The sequence below is a fragment of the Leucopleurus acutus genome (genome assembly GCF_964270905.1).
Source record: "Leucopleurus acutus genome assembly, chromosome: 3".
Taxonomy (NCBI): Eukaryota; Metazoa; Chordata; class Mammalia; order Artiodactyla; family Delphinidae; genus Leucopleurus; species Leucopleurus acutus.
The window spans coordinates 139,187,452-139,211,640 of NC_139145.1; the positions used below are offsets into that span (position 1 = coordinate 139,187,452).

General features: G+C 38.5%; 1 protein-coding gene and 1 pseudogene across 2 annotated transcripts; one reads left to right on the top strand and one right to left on the bottom strand.

Annotated features, from left to right (window-relative positions):
- Window positions 1–2,971: 2,971 nt before the first annotated feature.
- Window positions 2,972–10,763, bottom strand: MRPS30 (mitochondrial ribosomal protein S30; the record flags this gene model as incomplete). The annotated part of the gene is made up of 5 exons (XM_082835349.1): window positions 2,972–4,378; window positions 6,417–6,593; window positions 7,799–7,904; window positions 8,635–8,780; window positions 10,172–10,763. 5 exons carry the CDS (start codon window positions 10,761–10,763, stop codon window positions 4,089–4,091), a joined length of 1,311 nt encoding a protein of 436 aa, XP_082691475.1. The 3' UTR covers window positions 2,972–4,088.
- A 5,015-nt stretch (window positions 10,764–15,778) lies between these two features.
- On the top strand, window positions 15,779–17,673 carry LOC309958946 (sentrin-specific protease 5-like; annotated as a pseudogene). Its single transcript has one exon. The product of its transcript is annotated as a sentrin-specific protease 5-like (transcript).
- The last annotated feature ends 6,516 nt before the right edge of the window (window positions 17,674–24,189 follow it).

Sequence of the window (24,189 nt, forward strand, 5' to 3'; positions counted from 1 at the left end):
TCTTTTAAAATACATGTGGCTTTTCCCATTCTACTCCATGTGTTTTAATACAAAAACAAAAAGTATTAAAGCAAAGTTAGTTGACAACTGCAAAAGGAAGAGATTATGTTTATTCAGTGATTCTCTCCTACAGCACCTTCATGCATCCTTAGGAGTAAATGTATTCAGAATAATTTTGGCTATATTCCACTAGCTTTTATAGGCAGGATTTGTATTTTAGTCTAAAGTTTTACTTACACTAATACAATGCTTTCCTGCTCAAAGCATAGGAAAGGAAGAACTGTCCAGATCATATAAAAATACATCTGACAAAAATGAAAAGGCAAGTAAGATAACTAGCTCTCACTTTTAGATTGTGATATATAGCTCTGGGAGTGTTTGATTTTTATATTGAAAATTCTGTCCAGGCAATAACCATTGAGGAATATACTTTCACTTTCAAATGATTAGGTGTTCCTGGTTTAAAACTATACTAACAATTTCTGGGTATACTGCGGTGTGGATAGAGTTCACGACCTATATGATTCCCACTTTTAATAATTTCCTGACACTTTCTGTGGTCTAATAAATGATCTTGTATACATGTTCTATCACATTTTAAAAGATATATTCTGTTTGTAAGATACCAAATTTTATTAAGGCACCTTTACTCATTATTCCTCATTTTTAGTTACTCCAACTTCTCAAGATTAACATTTTGTACACTGATTACAGTTTATAACATAAAATGACCTTTTAACACTAGATTTCTTTTCTTGCCTTGAATTGTTTGAAATTATAGGTACTAACCCTGCTTTATGCCTACTTTTGCCTGATACAACTTTGTGTACTCATTACATTTATTCATTTTGATTCCTCCATTCATTGGTTCCTCTATTAAATCATGTGCTAATCAACTGAAATACATTTTTGATGAATTGGTAAGAGACTTGGGTGTTCTAACATTTTTTTCAATTGTCCTAACCTATCTTTATCTTGACTAATTCAGACTTCTTCTGATGTAATGTTTCCCCCAGAAGTCTAAACATTGCTATACTGTTTCCTGATGTTCAGTGTTATATGTAGATGGGACACCAATTAGATTTTGTTTCTTAGTAAATAAATTTTTTCTCGAAATGCTTTTAGACTACACCCTACTTGGGTAAAGCAAGTTACCGCCTACTTCCCAGGTAAATCTTGAACTTTTCACCTTCATTCACAGATCTATCCACTTACTCTCCTGTTTTTGGAAAATGCCATCTATCAAGAACCAATTCAAATGCTACTTGCTCCAAAGCACATTCCTATGATTCATATCAGTATTAACATTTCCTTTATCTAAATTTATACCACTGATACACTGCTGTAGCACTGACTACATCTATAGTGTATTACTGGGGAATATCTACCATAGGCTCTGGAGTCAGACCACCTGGGCTCAAATTCTAATCCTGCCACTTTCTAGCTGTGTGACCTGCAATAAGCTGTTGGGCTCTCTGTGCCTGTTAACTTACCAGCAAAATGAGAATAACAGTCCCTAGCTCACAAAATGGCTGTGATGATTAAGTGAGCTAATATCGGTAAAATATCTAGACCATGCTCTAGAATGTAGTAAGTGCTCTATGAAGTCCTGACATGTACATACAGGTGTGTATGTCTGATGTGTGTGTTGTCCACCATTGGTAATGAGAAAAATTGCTGTGAAACAATGAAACAGCTGCTACCATAGAGGAAGAAGTATTCAAAGGATGGGACAATCAATTACAATCTGTTTAGGAAAAGAAAAGTATTTCAACTGAACCCTCAATATTTTAATTACATAATATTTTAAAAGCACTTTCACATACACTAGCTCATTTCATCCTTAGACAAGTTTGTGAAATTATTTTGTTTTATGGAGGCAGAAGTCAAGGATGGTAACTCAAATTGCACAAGGTTCAATTAGTTAGAGAGTGAAGATTAAGAGATATTTTATTTGGAGCTTGATATGGCTGTTCCCTCTATACCTGCATTTTTCTATGAAGGATGAATGAGAATGCAACACACAGGTTGGAATAAACAGGACCAGGGGTAGAAAACAGTATTCCAAGCTTTGGAAACAGCTTAAATAAAAGAATGGTGGAGTGAAATTACATGGCATTCTGCAAAAAATGAAAGTAAAGATGGAACACTTAGCACAATGCCTTGTAAAGGAGGCACTTGCCTGAACTGAATTACAACTTTCAAATAATATTCCTTCAGTTTAGCAATCATTTGTAGTAAATAATCCCTTCTAGCTGAGGCATCTATTCCATATAACTGTGACCTCTGTTTTGAAAGAGCAGGAAGAAGGGAGGGAAGGAAGAAGGAAGAAAGAAAAAACAGCATTTGTCATTAACTACAGTAAATAATGGATTATTTTAGATATCTACAACAGGAGGTTATATAAAATCGTAAGTGTTAGCATGGTTATATAAAGGTAATTAGGGGAATTGCCTGGTGGTCTGGTGCTTCCACTGAGTACAGGTTCGATCCCTGGTCAGGGAACTAAAATCCCTCATGCCGCAGAGCACGGCCAAACAACAACAATAACAAAGGTAATTATTTTTTCTCACTAAAAATAGTTTGAATGAACCTTAATTCTCAACAAGATTAACAATTTTACTGACAATTGATTTTGAAACATATCAAACCTAGTTTCCCAATCTTTGGGATAGAACAAATGAAACTAGCAGAACTATATTAATGTTACTTCTAAGCTCTAAGGAAACTAAGTTGCATAGAATTTATCTATCTATGCAATATCTATGTTATATCATTATCTATGTTATAGATAGATACATATCTATGTTATATCATTAGATATAGATATTAGATATAGATATCATTAGATATATATATTAGATATTAGATATAGATATCATTAGATATATATATTAGATATAGATACATAACATATCTATGTTATATCATAGATATATCATATCTATGTTATATCATATCATGTTATATCATTAATCATCTGTGAAAACTTATTAAAGTCATTTTAACTCCTCTGTGCCAGTTTCCTATATGTGCAAAATACTGTTCATGTTTTGAAGGGGTTTGTGTAGGGTTTTGAAACTCTATACGATATTATTATTAAAAAATAAAAAGAAAAAAATATAACAAAACATCTAAATATTCTCAAGCACTGAATTGTCTTTATATTACTTTTAAAACCACAGAAAACTGAGCAGGACCTGCAGGGCCTTCCAGGGTACAGAACTCCCATATCCCCTGCCTCTTGTTTGTAGAAAAGCTTCAGCCTCCAAGGCCTTCCCTGAGTTCCAAACAGCAAATTTAGTCAGAGAAATGAGACAATGCAGAAACAAAGGAAAATAGTCAAGCAAGACAAAATAATAGTTTAGCCATAAAACAGCGTCAAAGACCTTTAGTTCCTCCTTGAGGGCTATAGATAATATTCTGAGCCATACACTTCAGTTGTTTTATAGATAGTAAAATTCTCACCAGGTAGAAAAAGTTAACTACATGCTGACCACAAGCACACACACCCCAGTCAGGTTGGAACCAGAAGGCTGATTGATCCCAAAATACCACCTGGTTATCTCATTACCAACCAGTCAGGAGACTGTCCACAAGCTTATCAGGCACCCTGCTTCCCCCTTCCCTAGCATAAAAGAAGCTAGAATTCTACCCTGAATTAAAATAATTCTTTAGGATGTTAGTCCACCATCTTGGCTCACTGGCTTTCCAAATAACGTCATTTTTCCTTACGCCAACACCTTGTCTCTCAAATTACTGGCCTGTCATGCAGTGAGTGGTATGCAACAAGTAGTACGAGCTTACACACACAGTTAATACCAGGTATTGATGATTGCTCAATTAGTCTCATCAGTTAGTCACATATAAGTAAAATTATTTTTAATCGACATACTATATCTAAAATTAAATCCTTTAGTGATGTATTTTGAGCCAAATGAAAGGTCTAATCAGAGGTTAACATAAGAAATATTTGCCTGAAAATCAGTACATTTAATATTTGACAGAAGTCTCATTATTAAAATTCCTTTTATTGTTCCGTCAGTGAAATTTAAGTATTCCCAAAGTCTCAAATCAAATGTTTTTTCTTAGTTTACCAACAGCTGTGACTTGTCTTCTTTTGGTCCATTCAGTAGGAAGTGAACTATCTGAAGTAAAACATCATCATTAAAACCTTTCACATTATTATCTTCGATTGTTTCATAAAGAGGCTTACTTTGTGTCCCCCAACATATGTTTTTACGAGGGTTATTTTGATCAGCTTGTGCAGTCAGCGCCAAAGTGTTTAACTGGTAGCAGAAAAAGGAGAAGTATTTTCCATCTGTGATCACACCCTGGGAGACAAAAGGTCGAGTAACGTCTGCTTCACTCCAGAATCCTGTAGAAGAAAGTTATGCTGAAACTTACATACAGAATATATTTTACCAAAACAAAACACACACATTAGAGGATATAAAATACCTCCTAAAACCTATATATTTTACCTACCAAATTCCTAAAGATATCGAAGTTTTCCCTATCTTCTCCATTCTAATCCTATATTCCATTTCTGCATCAAGAACTATTTCCTTCCCTCTACTATCCCCAAAGTTCAGGATACACCTTTTCAACAACTTTGGACTTCACCAGCTTTCAACCTTAACTCACTTCATCTAAGAAGAGCAGCAAGCTCTATCCATGCAGATCTCTCCTACATCTGGTACTAACCACATGATTACTCACAACCTCAAATATGTTCAAATTTTCCTTATACCAGCAGCATCTAACACCCAATAACCATTACGGCCATTTACTTCACCAAATCTACCAAAAAAAAACGCCCTTCAGAAAAAAACTTGACGTTCTAAGAACTTCAACCATGTAATTAGATGAATTCTGTGTCTTAATTTATAATTCAAAATTGATTTTATGAGTTGCTTTCATTTTGCCTAGTGTATTTTACGTCATCATAAGGTTCCAGGATATCTTAATACCTTTACTACTCAAGTTTTCTGGCTGCTTCTTGTTCGAGGCTAACTGGCTTTAATACTTTTAAATCCAACTGCCAGGGCCAAGGAGTAACTTATAAATTTTGCCACACATATTTTATATCAGCTTTAATGAAGATAGCCAATAAATAGTATTGTTAAAATATAGAATTATACTGTGAAAAGAATTACTTTATCTTTTATGAATGAACAATGCCATTCTAGTATCTTCAAGAAAGTTTCCTTCTACTTTTTCTGATTCTGTCTACTCCTATTCCTACTTTATCCATTTATTTCTATTACAAAAACATAAGTCAACAATTGTGAGTGTAAGGTTAAAATATATATATACATATACATGTGTGTGTATACATATATGTATATATATATATATACATATATATATATAAAGGAAAAAGGTGAGCCTGGCAGCAATTAAATCTGTATTAAAATTCCTCACCGATGCTTATATAGGAGTAGTCTAGGTATATATTGTATTGTAACAAAATCCAAATGCTTCACTATGGGCTGGCTCTAAAAGTCCTCCATGGCATGCCTCCAGCTTCCTCTCTCTCACCTCCTATCGCTTTCCATTCTCCCCCTCCCTTTCTTCATCAGCCTTCATGCTGTTCCTTCAACACTTCAAGTCCATTCCTAGCTCAGAGTTACTTGCCATTCCTTTTGCCTAGAAGTGTCCTTCTCCCAGGTTTGTGCAAAGGCAGCTCCTCACCATTCAGGTCTCTGTTCAGATGTCATTTTTTTAGAGACCTCCCCTGAATTAACTCTGTTTAAATAGATTCTGCCCCACGCCTCATTTATACCTGCAACCTATGAATCATTCTACCCCTCATCTAGTATAGTCTCTCCAGAGTAACACCACTAGCTAAAAATACTACATGTTTATTATCTTTTACTCTCCTTACTATAACATAAGCTCCAGGAGAGCAGGATCTGTCTCTCTCACTCAACACTGTATCTCCAAGGCCAACAGCACCTGGTATGTAAAAACCATAAGCCATTAACTGAATGAACAGTCTCCTAACTCACACCCTAGATATGGCCTTCAAAGAAGTTATATATCATAACTGTGATTTAATCTAAAATTTAATCCATGAAAACATTTCATTTTCTAGTTTCAGAAAGCTGCTGTCATCTACAGAGCTGACTCAGTTAGGTGGTCTTTGAAATGCTTGAGAACATCATCAGAAAAAAATACATTCACACAAAAATGGTCAAAGTAAAAGATCAGAGTAACTACCAAAGTGCCACTTACCAACTACAAATGTAAAATACTTAATTATGGACTTTAAAACAACTGCATTTTGTGCCAATGCAAAAGTTTTCAAAATGTGAAGATTCAGCCTACATTTTAACCCAAGGAAAACAATTTGATCTATTAAATTCTTAAAATGTCTTCCAATAACTATAATGCCATAAAACTAGTTTTACCTTGATACATAGCCTGTGCTCCGGTCCAAGCAAAAAGGCTTGCAATAGCATTAGCTCTAAAAACAACTTCTATCTGATCAGCACAGTTTCGTTTCAAGAGCCTTTCCCTTTTTAATTTGTCAGGTAGCAGATGAAACTGGGTATGTCCGTAACAGTGTGGATCTGCTGTCTTTGTGCCTGAAGAGCAAAATAAAAACATTTCAGATGAAATACACAAGTAGAATATCTGCAGCACATGTCCTCAGTATTTGTTTCAAGGCTATCTGTCTCCTCTACTCATTATGTGATCAGCATTCAAAATACACAAACGGAAAGCTTGGCTTACTTATTTATTTTATTGATTACAATAAATTTCATCTGAAAGTACAATCTGCTAGCTATCATCGGCTCACTATGATATAGGATAAGTCAAAAGAATATATGTAAAATTTATTTAAAATTCCCTATTATTTCAGTTTTCTCAAACTCCTCGGTCATCACTAGGAGCTTTGTTATTCTGCTGGTCATAATCACCAAAGAATACAAACGCTTCATGACTTTAAAAACTTCCTTTATAATGCTGAAATTCTTGGTTTTAGTGGTAAAGTCTTTTCAACCAAAAAGTTCCCCATAATTCACTCTCTAAGACCACAGTGACTGAGAAGGGACTGATAAAACAGTTCTGGAGGACCAACAGAAAGCTGCTTTCTTAAAAATCTTCCTCAATCAGCTAGGAATTAATAAACAAAGAAAAAACAGCCAAAGTATAAGCTGCATGAGCACAGAGATCAGGCCTTATTAGTTTTTATATTCCTGATGGTTATCAGTGTGTGGCACAAATGGGAGGCTTTTGTTAAAAAAAAAGCCAATCACTACCTCAAATCCAGTTCTTACCTGTTTACTTTTGAAAAAACACAAATTACTTTTCTATATAAATAATAAATCAACAAAGCCTAATAAACATAACTATTGGTTAAATACTGTTAATTCAGTAGAAACAAGTAAAATTTTAAATGGCAAGCTGAAAGAATATTTTCTTTCCAATTTTCATGCGAACTGCAACCTGAGATGAATTACATTGCTTATAGACTATCTGAACCTCTTGGTCATCAAGAATTAATTATGGGGCTTCCCTGGTGGCGCAGTGGTTGAGAGTCTGCCTGCCGATACAGGGGACACGGGTTCGTGCCCCAGTCCCAGAAGATCCCACATGCCGCGGAGCGGCTAGGCTCGTGAGCCGTGGCCACTGAGCCTGCGCGTCCGGAGCCTGTGCTCCGCAGCCGGAGAGGCCACAACAGTGAGAGGCCCGCGTACGGCAAATAAATAAATAAATAAATAAAAGAATTAATTATGCAAATTTGCACAGGACACTTTGAACTCATTTATTAAAAGAGGAAACTTACCAATAAATATGGTATTTTCATATTGCCGTTTGAATAATGGAAGTTTGTCTGGCTTACAATTCATAACTGGGATTTCTACAGGTACAGAATAATCCAGCGGCACAAACTTAAAGAAAAAGTCATAAGTGAATTCACAGCAACACTAGCATATGTTTTAGTCACATTCTTAATAGATTTAAAAAGCTTAAAAATGAGATGATTTTACAAAATGATTTAACACTACCATCTAGTGATGGGCCAAATCCAGCCAGCCACCTGTTTTTCTAAAGTTTTATTGGAGCACAGTCATGCAAATTCATTTACCTATGGTACACGGCTGCTGTTACATGTTAAGAACTGAGAATGCAACAGAGACTTACGACGCTCAAGGCCTAAAATATTTACTATCTGGACCTCTGCAGAAGAAATGTGCCAACCACTGACATGGACATACAGATGATACTCAAAACACACTTGTTTTCTCCAAAAGAAGTGTATACACATAAGATGACCAGCTTATAGCTGTAAAAATGCCTTGATTTATAATTAGGTAGGGTACTTTACCGTAAATTACAATCATAAACTATTATCAGTATTTTCATTAAAAAAAAAAAGATTTGTACGGTCCTAAAAACTGAGGACTTAACCCCACTTAAAACGATCATTTGACCTCTGCAAAATATATATACTATAGCAAGTTAAAAAGCTGAAAAAGAATTATAGCTGAGATATATTCCAAATACACTTGAAAGAAAAGGGTTCTATCCAAAACTTTTTATCCTACGTAGCCCATTACCTAGCCTGCTATAACACTTCCTCCTCAACTGTCAACAGAAACATATGCAATAAATCTTTACCTCAGGTAGTTGTTTGGATATTCGAATCTGGTTGTGTGGTTTATCATTTATTTGGTATCTCAAAGCATCAACTCGACCTTTCCGATGACCATGAGAAATAATTTCTTCACCACGCAACCAGTAGAAGTGAACTGGGCGTTTACAGTCTATCAAAAGATATTCAAAAAATTTTTATATGATAATTTAGATGAATTTAGTTATTGTAAGCACACCAAACTCTGCAATACAGAACTCAAGAATGACTGTGCTAGCTGAAAATACATCAAAAATTACTCTTTGATGTAAGATATAGAGTCTGGATTATGTAATAATTTAACTTAAACAATCACAACTTTAAAATAACGCTCAAACCTTTATTGTCTACTTGTGCCACACTACACTAAGCATTGTAACCAAAGAGATTTCTCAGTTAAGGACAAACATAAAATAAAACTAACAGCAGCATCATTCACCAGAAATAAAATGTTTATTAAGAGTCAGAGCTGTCTTATGAATTACTAATTCAATCTTCACAATAACTCTCAAAGGTATGTATAGTTGTTATCTCCATTATACAGAAGAGGAACCTGGGTTTTGACGAGATTGTCAACTTTCCCAGGCCATCAATCATGAGCAAAGTCTGTGACACTTCTCTCAAGACCACTTCATTCCCAACTGGGATGAAAGAAACAAGAACACTACAAGACTCAGTTGAGCACACACCTACAGTCACAGTAACGTTAATTCAATAGATATTTATTAAGATACCTACTGGGTGGCTGATATAAAATGATGAACATGTCAGAAACACTGATTTTTAAAACTGTCTATCCATTAATTATTTTTTATGCCTGCATGTAACAGTAAAACAGAAGTTGCTGATTGTTTACTGGGAACCCAGAATGGCTGGGTTTGAAGCCCGTCCTCCAAATCTACCAGCTGTAGCCTCTTTAACTAGATACATTTTACGTTTCTGTACCTTGGATCTGTTTGTTTTTTCATTTATAAAACAATGCTGCCTACTGTAAAGTTACTGTGAGGATTAAATTTGGCACATATAAAATTTAGAACAGGGCCAGGTACATAAGAGAGTACCGAATGCACGTTAGGTATTTTAATCAATATCGCCTTTAATCTTAACAGTTCTATCTATGACCAAGTAGTACTATTATCGTATTCTCATCTTGAAAATGAGAAAAACTAGGTCAAAATCGGTTTATAAACTAACATAAGGTCAGTAACTTTTTGATGGAAGAGCTAAAAGGCAACCCCAGGCCTGTCCCGCTCTCCAGGAGCCCCTTTTCTTAACCAACACTTGTCTGGACCTTCACAAAGCAGTCCTGGAGGGCTCAGGCTACTTAGCCTAGGGTTGTACAGTGAGTAGGTGGCAGCACATGCACGAGAACCCAGTCTCCGGACGCTGTCGCCAGCCAGGAGCGAAAGGACTGAGAAAAAAAACTGACCAAGCAGAAAGAAAGGAAAAGGGGGCAAATCTGGCGCAGAGAGGTCCCCTACCATCCCCACCTCCCCGGCCCGGAGTGGCGGGCCCGAGGCTCACCGAGGGCGGCGTTAGCCAGGGCCGGATTGCGAGCGCTGAGCAGGCCCGTGAGGGAGGCAACCAGCTGGTCCAAGAAAGGCGAAGTGATGGCCTCACGTTCCAGGTAAAGAGGCACACGCTTCTTGCGCCGCAGAAAGAAGTGCTCCTGCAGTAGGCAATCACAGGCGGCGTCGCGCAGGGCCACTACGTCCAGAGCCGGCGCGGGCTCGGTATCGGGCTTGGCAGGCGGCGGCGGCGGCAGGCCCGATAGGAACACCGTCTTGGTAAAGCTCTGGTACCAGCGGTCGGCGTTCAGGGCAAAGGTCTGCGGGTAAACTACGTACTTCATGAACTGCATCTTGGTGAGGATTCGCAGCTTCTCGTCTACCGACTTGGCCGCGTGCACCGTGGCCTGCCATCGCTCCACTCGCCGCTGCCGTGCCGCCTTACTGTCGGCAGTCAGAGAGGCTACGACTGGCGGGTAGCGCGCGACTGCGGCTGCCGCGACATCTGGGCCGGTCACTTCGGGAGCCTTGACGGCGGCCTCGGCCGCGGTGTGCAGTGACAGCCCTGAACCACGGAGCACAAGCCTCCAGCACCTGGCCGCCGCCATGTTTGCTGGGGTTCCCGACCCAGAGGTCAACTTCAGCAGTTGGCCCCGCCTTCTTGCCGTAATAACCAATCGGAAAGCGGAATCTGAGGCAGGCTAGGGGAGGACGATTCTCAGTGGGCTTGAGAAATCTTACGTCATTATCTCTTAGCCAATCATGTAGCTTCTGCAACTTAGTTTATCTTGAACCGAAGAAGTTGTTGCTGAAAGGAAGAGCTCGCGCGCCAATAGGTTTTCCACGGATGTGTCGGGGAGGAGTGAAACTTTTAAATAGGAGATGCTGCCTGTTAGAACCAGGGCAAACTTTTTGCCAGAAACCCTTTAGGAGTACTCTGCACCGAAACCTCTGGCCCTTGGCTAAATTTACTGGTTTCATTTATGGATATCACATCACTTTTCTATTTTAGTTCTTGGGGTCGAGTCCTGTTATTGAAAATACTGTTCTAACATGTTTTGTGATACATGCTTTTTTTTTTTTGGCGGTACGCGGGCGTCTCACCGTTGTGGCCTCTCCCGTTGCGGAGCAAGGCTCCGGACGCGCAGGCTCAGCGGCCATGGCTCACGGGCCCAGCCGCTCCGCGGCATGTGGGATCTTCCCGGACCGGGGCACGAACCCGCGTCACCTGCATCGGCAGGCGTACTCTCAACCACTGCGCCACCAGGGAAGCCCCATGCTTATTTTTTAAATGATGCAAGCATCACTTATAGATGGCTAGTGCTAATTTTGGGGAAAATAATTACACATATATCTCTATGCTAGTTGATATATAATTTGTTTAATGAGAATAATTTACAAAAAGAGGAATATACTTTTACTTGGATCTAATTTAAAAAGAAAAATAAATTAAAAACTACCAAAGAATTGTATTTAAATTTTGCTTTGTGTTAAAACCAATTATTATTTTAACATGAATTGGTTGCTACTAATCTGTAAGCTGCTCGAAGTAGGGACTATTTTATTTTTGATCCGCAGTGGCCAGTCAACCTTGCATAGTGGGTACTTACCAAATACCTGCTGAAAAAACTCATCTAGGGCTTCCCTGGTGGCGCAGTGGTTGAGAGTCCGCCTGCCGATGCAAGGGACGCGGGTTCGTGCCCCGGTCCAGGAAGATCCCACATACCGCGGAGCGGCTGGGCCTGTGAGCCATGGCCGCTGAGCCTGCGCGTCCGGAGCCTGTGCTCCGCAGTGGGAGAGGCCACAACAGTGAGAGGCCCACGTACTGCAAAAAAAACAAAAACAAAATAAAAACCATCTAAATCACTAAAAATATAAGCTCATTTCAGGTGATCTAATTTATTGACTCTCATTCCTATTATAATCAGGAACTGGAATATTATTTGGATTTATTGCAATAGTTCTTGAGGGTATTGAAAACCAAACATTTTGTTAATAAAAGGAAGCTATAACTTAAGTATTCCTTTAAGCTATAATGGATGATACAATCTAACTATAAAGTTGCAAGTATATTAAACTGACATTTAGAAATAGATGCCCCAAATGCATTATTTTTTTCATTAAGTCATTAACTTTTGAGCAAAGGCTCAAAGGAAGTGAGGAGTGAATCATGACAGTACTGAGAAAAGAGGATTCTGGCAGAAGGAACGGCTGGTGCAGAGGTCCTGAAATGGAAACACGCCTGGTGGGTTCAAGCACAAGAGAGGAGGCCAGTATGGTTGAAGGAAGTGATGGATGGGGAGAGTAGTAGGAAATGAGATTAAGAAGGAAAGAAAATCCAGAATTTATAGGTTCCTAAAGGCAATTTCTAGGATTTTTAGGGCTCTTAACTAATATTCAGAGGAGTAAGAAGCCAATGGAGGGTTCCACACAGAGGGATGGCATGGTGTAACTTAGCTTTTAAAAGAATTACTCTATGTATTAGGCAGTTTAGGCTTACTAGTACCATAGACTGGGTGGCTTTAACAACAGAAATTTATTTTCTCTTACTTCTAAAGGCTGGAAGTCCAAGATGAGGGTGCAAGCGTGGTTGGGTTCTGGTGAGAGCTCTCTTCCTGGCCTGAAGTCGGCTCCCTACTTGCTGTGCCCTCACATGGTGGAGACTGAGTTCTCCCCTGTTGCTTATTATAAGGAGAGAGGCCTATCAGATTAGTGCCCTAACCTTATGACCGTATTTACATAATGTTAACTACCTCTATAAAGGCTCTGTCTCTGACTGTCTCAAAGGTTGTGTCTACATTGGAGGTTAGAGCTTAAACATATTAATTTTAGAGAGACGCAGTTCAGTCCATAACACTCTGGCTGATTTGGAAATAGATTGTGGAGAATCAAATTTCGAAGTAGAGAAACCAATTAGAAGACAATTTGCTGTATTTCAGGCAAAAGCTCATTGTGGCTTCAAGAGACAATAGCAGTGAAGATCGTGCGAGTAATCATAGATCCTGAATTGAACGTAGGTATGAGAAAGTATCCAAGATTTTGGTCCTGAGCAGTGGAATGAGAGGAGAAGGCCAATGGGCAAGAAATGCATTTTTCCTTTAATCTGTCGTCTTTTTTTGGAAGGGGAGAGGGCAGCAGGAGAGTGGGTTAAGATTTGGGAAAGGAAATAGGAGAATCTGTGAAACATGTATTTATCTATTACATATGTTTATTTAGTTGACATTCTCCTAGAAGAAATGGATATTAAGATCTTCCCTATTAAGGTTGCCACTGATCTTAGATTTAAAGTATTATAGTTAAAAGCCATGACATTCTCCAATGGTCTTTTGAAACCTCTCTACTTGATTCATTACACAAATATTTATTAAGTGACTACTACATAGAAACACCTTTCTAGGTACATAGTATACAACAGTGAAATAAAGGCCTTCATAGAGCTTACAAGTTAGTACGTGAAATCTAACCAAATTTGTCAAATATACGTGTTCTATGCTAGATGATGATAGGAGCCAAGAAGAAAAATAAAGCTGGGAAGAAGACTTTTTTGGGTTTAGGGGTTGTGTAGAGTGATTTCAATAGACTGAGCAGAGAAGACCTCTGTGAGAAAGTGACACTTGAATAACATCTGAAGGAGATGAAAGATAGAGCCATATGGATATCTGGGGGAAAAACATTCCAACCAGGGCAAAGGTCACAATGTATCTGGAAAGTGGGAGGAACAGCAGGGAGGCCAGTGGGCTAAAGTGGAATAGGGCATTACCCTTTTGCCAGCAATAGTCAATATCCAATTCAGAAACAGGTTCTGATGAGTTAGACAATATTTATACTCACTTTTTATTTTCTTGTTGGGAACCTATCTCACTGTCTCCTGGCTGGGCATGAGTTCTGTTGCTGTTTGGATGAGACCATAACCTCCCAGTTGATGTCCTTATCAGAGCTTATATCTCAAACTGAAAGTATGGGAAGGAAATGGAGACTGGATAGTTCCTATTTACAGATGTGGATGAGAGTAACAGCTAGTCCTTTTGAGTTGTTTCCTTCACATGTATTTCTTACTGAAGGCATATTTCTTACCTGGTTGCATATATAACACATTTACATAAAACAGAGAACATAATATACAGTATTACTGGGGGAGAGAGTCTGTGTGTGTGTGTATGTGTAGATTTTTGATGGTTGGTTTAGAATCAACAGGAAGAAAGCTAAGTGTCTGCATCATATGCCAGGTACTATATTAAGTACTTTATATGTGTCAGTGCCCATAATCTCACAATCACCCTCCAAAGGGAATACTATCCTCCCTCTGGGTTTTTTTTTGCAAAGTCACAGAGCTCTTTCTCATCAACAAATGAAGAACAATTAAAACAATTTTGAAAAGAAAAGAATGAAAGGGGAGGACCAGTCTATTTGATTTCAAGACTTAATATTTAGCTATAGTAATCAGTGGAGGAAACACAGACTCTTCAACAAACAGTGCTAGAACAATTGAACATCCATAAGCCAAAAATAAAAACAAAAAGAACTTCGACCTATTTCTTACATCTTTTGGAAAAATTAACTCAAAGTGGACCACAGACTTAAATGTAAACATAAAATTATTAGAAAAAAAAAGAGGAAAAAATCCTCAGTTTCCAGAGCTAGGCAAAGAGTTTTTAGTGTTGACACCAAAAGCATGATCCATAAAAGGAAAAATTGATAAACTGGGCATCATCAAAATAAACCTTTTGCTCTGCAAAACATACTGTTAAAAGGATGAAAAAGCTACAGAGTGAGAGAAAATAACTGCAAACCATGTATCTGACAAACAACCAGTATCTAGAACACATAAAAAGGAACTCTCAAAACTCAACAGTAAACAAAACAATCCAATTAGAAGATAGGTTTTTAAAAAATGACTATCAAAGAGAATATACAGATGGCAAATAAGTACATGAAAAGATGTTCAAGATCATTAACCATAACGGAAATGCAAATTAAAATCAAAATGAGATTTTATTATACTCTTATCAGAATAGCTAAAATAAAATAACAACAAATACTGACGAGAATTAGGAGAAGTTAGAATACCCAGTACTTTGCTGGGTGAATGTAAAATGGCACAGCTACTCCAGAAAACAATTTGTCATTTTCTTCAAAAAATTAACCATACAGCTATCACATGGCCCACACTCTTAGGGCTTCTATCCCAGAGAAAGGAAAATTTATTTTCAAGCAAAAGCCTATACATAATATAACCTTATTCGTTAGAGCCCCAAATTAAAACAAACAAAAAACCAAAACAAAACCCAGGTGTCCTTCAACGGGTGAATGGTTAATCAGTCTATGATACATTGATACCATGGAATACTCTCGGCAATAAAAAGGAAAGACCTACTGATACATGGAATACCTGGATGAACCTCCAGAAAATTAGACTGAGTGGAAAAAGCCAACCCTTCCAGAGGAAGCTCGGCGGCCATGGTCGCTGTAAGCAGGCCAGATGCCTGCTGGCTGACGGGCTTTCCCCTAAAGCTGGCGAAGGTGGAGCCGCAGTCCAAGCTGCCGCAGCCTCTGGACCCATGGCGTGACAGGTTCCAGCAGAGAGGGGCATAGCTGCTTTCAGATCTCATTATGCATCAGAAAAATGAAAAAACAGATGAAAATTCTATGGAGGAAAGGAATCCACTTAGCCTTTTCTTAAAAATGGAATACTGGGTTTGGAGGCTTTAAGAAGTTCTACTTTCATCAACAGTTGTGTATTCTGAAAGCCAAGTTGGGAAGGCCAGTTACTTGGAGCAGGCATTTGAGGCATTTCCAATGCAGAAAGAAGGCCCTTCAAATCCAGAGAATATGGATCCAGGATGAACCCCTTTTTGCTAAGACAAAGTCCAATATGGCTGTTCAGAATCTTAGTACTTTGTCCTCTAAAGTGAAAAGAAAGGACACTAAACACTTCATTTCCTCCTCAAGTACCTTCCTGAAAGTCCAAGCAGAGAAGTTGCTGTCATCAGCAAAGAATTCTGATCTGATCATGAATATTCTGGAGAGAAAAGTCTCTTGAAGGCAGCTGCTGACATACCAGCAAATAGTGTTTTAAGTCAGGCCAGTGGTCACAGACCTAGGATGGAGCCACAGGCTTCTCATCTTCCTATGAAGTTCAGTGCGGAGAGCCAGAGTCCAGGTGAGAGTGGCACAATTGTGGTCACCTTGAGCAACCATAAGAGAAAGAGCTTTTGTTATGGCTGCTACCAAGGGCTGGAGCACCACAGGAATGAGGAACCCCTGATTCCAAAAAAATTTCAGCTTAACAGAGGAGAATAAAAGTATCTCCTCATATGATGTATGAGAAATGATCCATGATTAGATTTCGGTACAGGGTTCTCAGATCCCAGCACTTCAGAACAAAAAGCAAAGCTTGCAAGCTAAAAAAAGCCCAGCAAAGCTGGGTGCAGGTCACTGGGGACCATCAAGAGACCCTTATGGAGAACAGTGCGGGTGGCAGTTGCAGCCCATTCCCTTCCCCAGAACCTGAAGACCCTTCTTGTCGGCATTAACCATACCTTCCAGATATGGACAGCAACGCTGTGGTGAAGGGAAAGAACTCTCATGTGCCTCATGGCCACACTAAAGGAAGACCTCTCTTGGGCAAGGAGCTTAGTTTAGATGAAGCATTCCCTGACCAACAGAATGGCAGTGCCACAATGCACCTGGGGCGAGTCAGCCTCTTCCTCTCCTAAGTGGGAGTGTACAGAACTGATTCATGACATCCCCTTACCAGAACATAATTCTAGTAACATGTTTATCTTGGAAACTGAGAGAGAAGTTATGGCTCTGGGTCAGGAAAATCGGACAAGTACTGTCAATGATGACACAGTAAAACTGTCAGTGTCAGGGGCAGATCAATCTGTGAGTAGTGTAGATGGGCCTGTGTCCGAAGACACTGTTCAGAATGAGAGCTCATGCCAGTGGGATGAGGATGGATCTTTCAAGCAGAACATTCTTAGTTCTAAGTTGCTGGACCACCCTTACTGTAAAAGTCCACTGGAGGCTCCTCTGACGTGCAGTGGACTCAAACTAGAAAATCAAGTGGGAGGTGGGAAGAACAGTCAAAAAGCCTCTGGTGAACAGCTGTCAATCTGCCTTTCTGGATTCCTGGATGAGGTTATGAAGAAGTATGTCAGTTTGGTCCCACTCAGCGAAAAAGATGACCTTGGAAGATTAAAAGATGTCTTTAACGAAGACTTTTCCAATAGAAAACCATTTATCAATAGGGAAATAAGAAACTATCAGGCCAGACATCAAAAATGCAACTTCCGCATCTTCTACAATAAGCACATGCTGGATATGGAGGATCTGGCAACCCTGGATGGTAGGAATTGGCTGAATGACCAGGTCATTAATATGTACAGTGAGCTGATAATGGATGCAGTCCCAGACAAAGTTCACTTCTTCAACAGCTTTTTTCATAGACAGCTGGTAACCAAAAGATATAATGGAGTAAAAAGATGGACTAAAAAGGTTTATGGATACAGAAACTGAAAAGTAGAAGTGGTTTGTTACAAGGTCATGTAGACTAGAAGGAGATTCTTCTGGAGCAGGACATTATCTGAATATCAGAAAGGAAAGAAGGCTTGAGAAATAGTTTCTAAGAATCTAGCTTAAAATAGCCCTGTAGGGAATTCTCTGGTGGCACAGTGGTTAAGAATCCGCCTGCCAATTCAGGGGACGCGTGTTTGATCCCTAGTCGGGGAAGATCCCACTTGACTCCAAGCAACTAAGCCCGTGTGCCACAACTACTGAGCCACAACTACTGAGCTCTAGAGCCCACGAGCCACAACTACTGAGCCCTCATGCCACAACTACTGAAGCCCGTGCGCCTAGAGCCCATGCTCCACAACAAAGACAAGCCATGGCAGTGAGAAGCACGTGCACCACAAGGAAGAGTAGCCCTGCTCGCTGCAACTAAAGAAAGCCTGCACACAGCAACGAAGACCCACACAGCCAAAAATAAAATAAATACATTTTTTAAAAAAGAAAAAAGACAATCCCAAAAGGTTACATACTGTATGATCCATTTATGCAATGTTCTTGAGAAGATAAAATGGATAACAGATTTGTGGTTGGCAGAGATTAAGGCATCAGTAGAATGAAAAGGAAGTGGACGTAGCTATAAAAGAGCAACATGAAGGATCCTAGTGGTGCTGGAAATGTTCTATATCTCGACTATATCAATGTCAATATCCTGGTAGCATTATTTTACTGTAGTGTTGCAAGACATTACCATGAGAGGAAACGGGGTAAAGGAGGCAGATTTCTTTGTACTATTTCTTTTAATTGCACTCAGATCTATATCTTAAAATTATATATATAATTTATATATATTGATATAATGTCTATAACTTATATATAATTTATATATATGAAAACAAATGAAGTAGAGTATTTGGACTTAGAAACTATTGTTCTGTCTTTAGGTGAAATAGGATTCAGTAGGTATGTATCTATAGCTGTCACATTCCTGGTGGTTCTATATATAGGGATGTTCTTTACATGTGATTTCTAGTGTGATTATGCCTGAGCATTTTGTATTAAAATACAAATTATTTTATTAAATTGCTATCCCTTATTTCTCCTTGTATTATAGTAGGGGTATCAGTTAGATAGGTAGATAGATAGATAGATGATAGCTAGCTAGCTAGATTAGATATAAGTTCCTGGGTATAGTAGGTTATCTATAAATATTATTTCAGGATAGTAAAGGGAGGGTTACAATTTATTGTTATAAAAAAGTAGCAGTGGGTCTAATAGGGTTGAGAAACTTTAATGTAGATAGTCTACATTTAGAGTTAGATACAAGAAAAAAAATGAAGATAAATGTTCTTTTCCTACAGGTCCAATATATAACAATTTATATGCATCTATGGAAGTATGTTCTTTGTCTTCCCCAAACCATTCTCTTTGCTGATTTTTTTTTTTTGGTATCATAAAGAATTTCATGAATTTACTTATGTGTTTTTTGTTTGTTTGTTTGTTTGAACATCTTTATTGGAGTATAATTGCTTTACAATGGTGTGTTAGTTTCTGCTTTATAACAAAGTGAATCAGCTATACATATACATATATCCCCATATCTCTTCCCTCTTGCATCTCCCTCCTTCCCACCCTCCCTATCCCACCCGTCTAGGTGGTCGCAAAGCACCGAGCTGATCTCCCTGTGCTATGCGGCTGCTTCCCACTAGCTATCGGTTTTACATGTGGTAGTGTATACATGTACATGCCACTCTCTCACACTTTGCTGCTTTGAAAGATCTCATTTGAGATCCAGGCCCAGCTCTGCCACTTTCACTTTCCTTATTTAGGAGACTAGATTAATAAAACACACTTTACAAGTTTGCTATGGGGATTTAATGAGGTGGCATATGTAAAATGATGCAAAACAACATTTGCCAAGTACCAAATATTCTATAGGTGCCAATGTTTTTAATTCCCTCAGCAACATACTTTAAATCAGAACACTGATTTTCCTGAGGTAAGGGATTTGCTCAAGCTCATTAAGGGTCAGAACCAGCATTAAAACATGATCTCTGACCATGAAGCCCATGCTTGTAAAGAGTGGTTTTGTAAACTAGAATGATGAGATCCAGGAATTCTTAAAAGGTAGGAAGTCAACTTTCTAAGATTGTATGCACAATTCAGAAATAATAGGAAATTGGGATAATATGAAATTCACCCATATCTACTTAGCACAAAATATTTCAGAATCTTGTGCATTATTTTGACTAGTCCATGACTTTTCCTATCTCACAAATAAGCAATGTGAGAGAAACTAAAATATTTTCTCTTGGCCTCAAAAATCTTATCAGAGATACAGGAGTCATAGGACAGCATAGCAGAGCTTTAAGTTTGCTAAACTACAGAATAGGAGGTCACAGTGGCCTTCTCAGGAATAATGAATCAACAACCTAAGTCAACTCAAAATGACATAGATTGTGGGAAGAATGGAGAAAGTTGACTGCCATGTCAGCAAATAATCATGTATCTAATTCTGCTTCCAAGAAATAAGAGCACTTTAACTTCCATGATCAGGATATGGTCCTCCACTGTGGGCAAACAATTCTGAGGCATCAGTGTCCTAAAACCTACATAACAACAGCAACAGTAAAATATGGTCATGGCAAAGAAATTCATTAAATGAAAAATAGTAATTAGGATCAACTTCTACAGTCCGTATCAGTAGCAAAATGTTCCAAAAATTTTCCCACAGAAATTAAGGTGAATACGCCTATAGAAAAAACCCACAAAAAATGTTCACTTTGGTGCACCGTCAAAGTTTGTAGGAATAAAGTGGGGTGTTTTTCTTATTGACTAATATTTCATGATTATAACACAGTACTGAGCTTGCATGTTATAATGATTTGCTGTAAACGATTGAGTGGATAAATAATCTGCAAAGTAGACTTCAAAGAACTTGAAAAGTGTAAGTTTGTATTTATCATTGTTGCTGTTTGTGGTCAAGCAGTACACAAAGGTATAATACGTGTTTTGAAAAAGTATATATGTTGATCATATTCGTGATTGGAAATTTCAACCACATACAAAAAATTATAAAACGAAAACTCTTCTATGACTTTCACTCCCTAAGTTTGATTAAAAAGTAGATAGCATTTCAGATTTCAAGGAAACTGCTAATTCAGGATTCTTGAATTTCTTGGTTAGCTCCTTTTATTGGTATTTCTATTGATCAGATCTTGCTACTTCTCAGCATCGTTTTTTAAATTCTTTTCTAAAAATTTTTATTAGAGTATAGTTGATTTCAGCATGTTTATGCAATTTGTAATTGATGCTTACAAAGATAAATCAGAGCCACTGCAAAATTCCAGTGACACTTTTAAAATCAAATTTTTCTTAAATAATAAATGTCTAAGGTCAATAATTCAGAGACCAAAGGATGGGCAGTGAAAAACTCTCCTCCTTTCACTCTTAGTTCCTCCTTTTCCTTCTCTAGAGGCAATTACTGTTACCAGTCTCTGGTATATCCTTTTTTTTTTTTTTAACATCTTTATTGGAGTATAATCCCTTTACAATGGTGTGTTAGTTTCTGCTTTATAATAAAGTGAATCAGTTATACATATACATATGTTCCCATATCTCTTCCCTGTTGCATCTCCCTCCCTCCCACCCTCCCTATCCCACCCCTCCAGGCGGTCAAAAGCACCGAGCTGATCTCCCTGTGCTATGTGGCTGCTTCCCACCAGCTATCTACCTTACGTTTGGTAGTGTATATATGTCCATGCCTCTCTCTCGCTTTGTCACAGCTTACCCTTCCCCTCCCCATATCCTCAAGTCCATTCTCTAGTAGGTCTGTGTCTTTATTCCTGTCTTACCCCTAGGTTCTTCATGACATTTTTTTTTCTTAAATTCCATATATATGTGTTAGCATACGGTATTTGTCTTTCTCTTTCTGACTTACTTCAATCTGTATGACAGACTCTAGGTCTATCCACCTCATTACAAATAGCTCAATTTCGTTTCTTTTTATGGCTGAGTAATATTCCATTGTATATATGTGCCACATCTTCTTTATCCATTCATCCAATGATGGACACTTAGGTTGTTTCCATCTCCGGGCTATTGTAAATAGAGCTGCAATGAACATTTTGGTACATGACTGTTTTAGAATTATGGTTTTCTCAGGGTATATGCCCAGTAGTGGGATTACTGGGTCATATGGTAGTTCTATTGGTAGTTTTTAAGGAACCTCCATACTGTTCTCCATAGTGGCTGTACTAATTCACATTCCCACAAGCAGTGCAAGAGTGTTCCCTTTTCTCCACACCCTCTCCAGCATTTATTGTCTCTAGATTTTTTGATGATGGCCATTCTGACTGGTGTGAGATGATATCTCATTGTAGTTTTGATTTGCATTTGTCTAATGATTAATGATGTTGAGCATTCTTTCATGTGTTTGTTGGCAGTCTGTATATCTTTGGAGAAATGTCTATTTAGGTCTTCTGCCCATTTTTGGATTGGGTTGTTTTTGTTATTGAGCTGCATGAGCTGCTTATAAATTTTGGAGATTAATCCTTTGTCAGTTGCTTCATTTGCATATCATTTGTTATATCCTTTTAAAGACTCTATTCCTGCATAAGAATTTTGACATATACATACACATTCAGAGGGTCAGATGTTATTTGTTCTTGCACTGACTGCTTATTCAAATCTGCTCTGAAGAGCTATTTCCTTCCTGCATCTTGGAGAAAATGTAGGTCAAGATCTATTATTTTTCTAGTTGATCTCAGATAAATCCTCCAGTTCCTTCTAGTCACAAAAATTTCTTAACCCTGTAACTCCATGTTCAGTTCAATGCAATAAGAAACAGAAACAATGCTGTCAACTTCATTTAAAGTTCTATCCTCTCTCTCCAGCCTTAACTCAAGCTGCCTTAGCTTGGCTGGCAGAAGGCTGGGTGGGCTTCCTCTGCTTCCCTACATTAGCTTCGCTCCTGCTCACTAGGCTGCTCCTGGCAACTCCATGTTTTAAGTTGTGACTCAGACACCACTGTGCCCCCAAACTCCAAGAAACCAGTACTAAGCTCCTCCAGGGGGTCTGATGGTCTTTCTAGGTAGGCTTGAGATAAAGGAAAGTCGCTCCTCCTGCCCTGTCAAGGGTGACGTTGGGGTGGGAGAGACTCTCAGTACGTTCTGGGTCTCTCCTCATCTTTGGATTGGGGGAGGGTCAAGAAGTACAAAACCGTGTTTTATAAATTCCTTTGCAATTGCTGCATACTTAGCCTGGCACTTACTTGGAAACATGGAACTACTTGGCACCTAGTGTTTTAGGGCTTCAGCTGAAAACAAGACAGAGATAATGTGTGTGTGTCTATATACAGAAATAGAGAGAGAGAGAAGTCTACCTTCTTCTAAATCATTTTAGATGTATCATCAAGGAATCAAATATTCTCATAATTTTTAATTGAGTTATTTTTCTACACTCTAATATGAGTATTGGTCACCCACTAGCATGTATGGTCATTTATAAGAATAAAAGCATTTGATTAATCAAATCACCCATTTTTGCCATATTAAGAATGTCCTTGGGGCTGCCCTGGTGGCGCAGGGGTTGAGAGTCCGCCTGCCGATACAGGGGACACAGGTTTGTGTCCTGCTCTGGGAAGATCTCACATGCTGTGGAGCGGCTGGGCCCGTGAGCCATGGCCGCTGAGCCTGCGCGTCCGGAGCCTGTGCTCCGCAACGGGAGAGACCACAACAGTGAGAGGCCAGCGTACCGCAAAAAAAAAAAAAAAAAAAAGAATGTCCTTGGAGAGGACAATCTTTCCTAAATAAAAGGCAAGCTTCACAAGGAGAGGATCTCCCCCTCCTTTTTTTTCTTCCTGGACCACAGATGCAAGAAGCCATAAACCAGTGGGGACAAAAGCCCATTTTGAAGAGTGAGGAAACAGAAAGATAGGTGTGGCTGGGACCTTCTTATCTTCTCGAAGCCATGCATTAGTCCAGATGCTTGTCTCCAGACTTATTGTTATGTGAGGAAAAGAACCAACAATACGGTTTCATTGCTCTGCCCTAGATAGATTTATCCTCCACTCATGGCTTCAGAGCAGCAGACCCAATAATTGTCTCCCACAGGGCTCATAAAACTATAAATATTTTCTATAGATGCTTATATGAGAGACAAATACTTACAAGACACTTATTTTTTCACTTTGGGTAGGATAAGTTTTAAATAAAAACAGAATTAATCTAATACATAGGAAGAGTCCTCTAGGTCAATAGATAAAAATTTAACACTTTTTTCGATAGCTGATTTATATTCCTTAGTATGCATCTACCATAATTTATTTAGACAGTCTTGTAGACGGGCATTCAGGTTAATTCAATATTTTAAAATCTCCTTTCTTTTTTACATTATAGGCAATTATATAATAAATATGTTTAAGTACTAGTGCTTTTATTTTCCTAGGCTAGACTCTGAAGAGTGGACACACATTATATGCCCTTTTGATTTTTAGACATATTACCAACAATTTACGCTCCTACC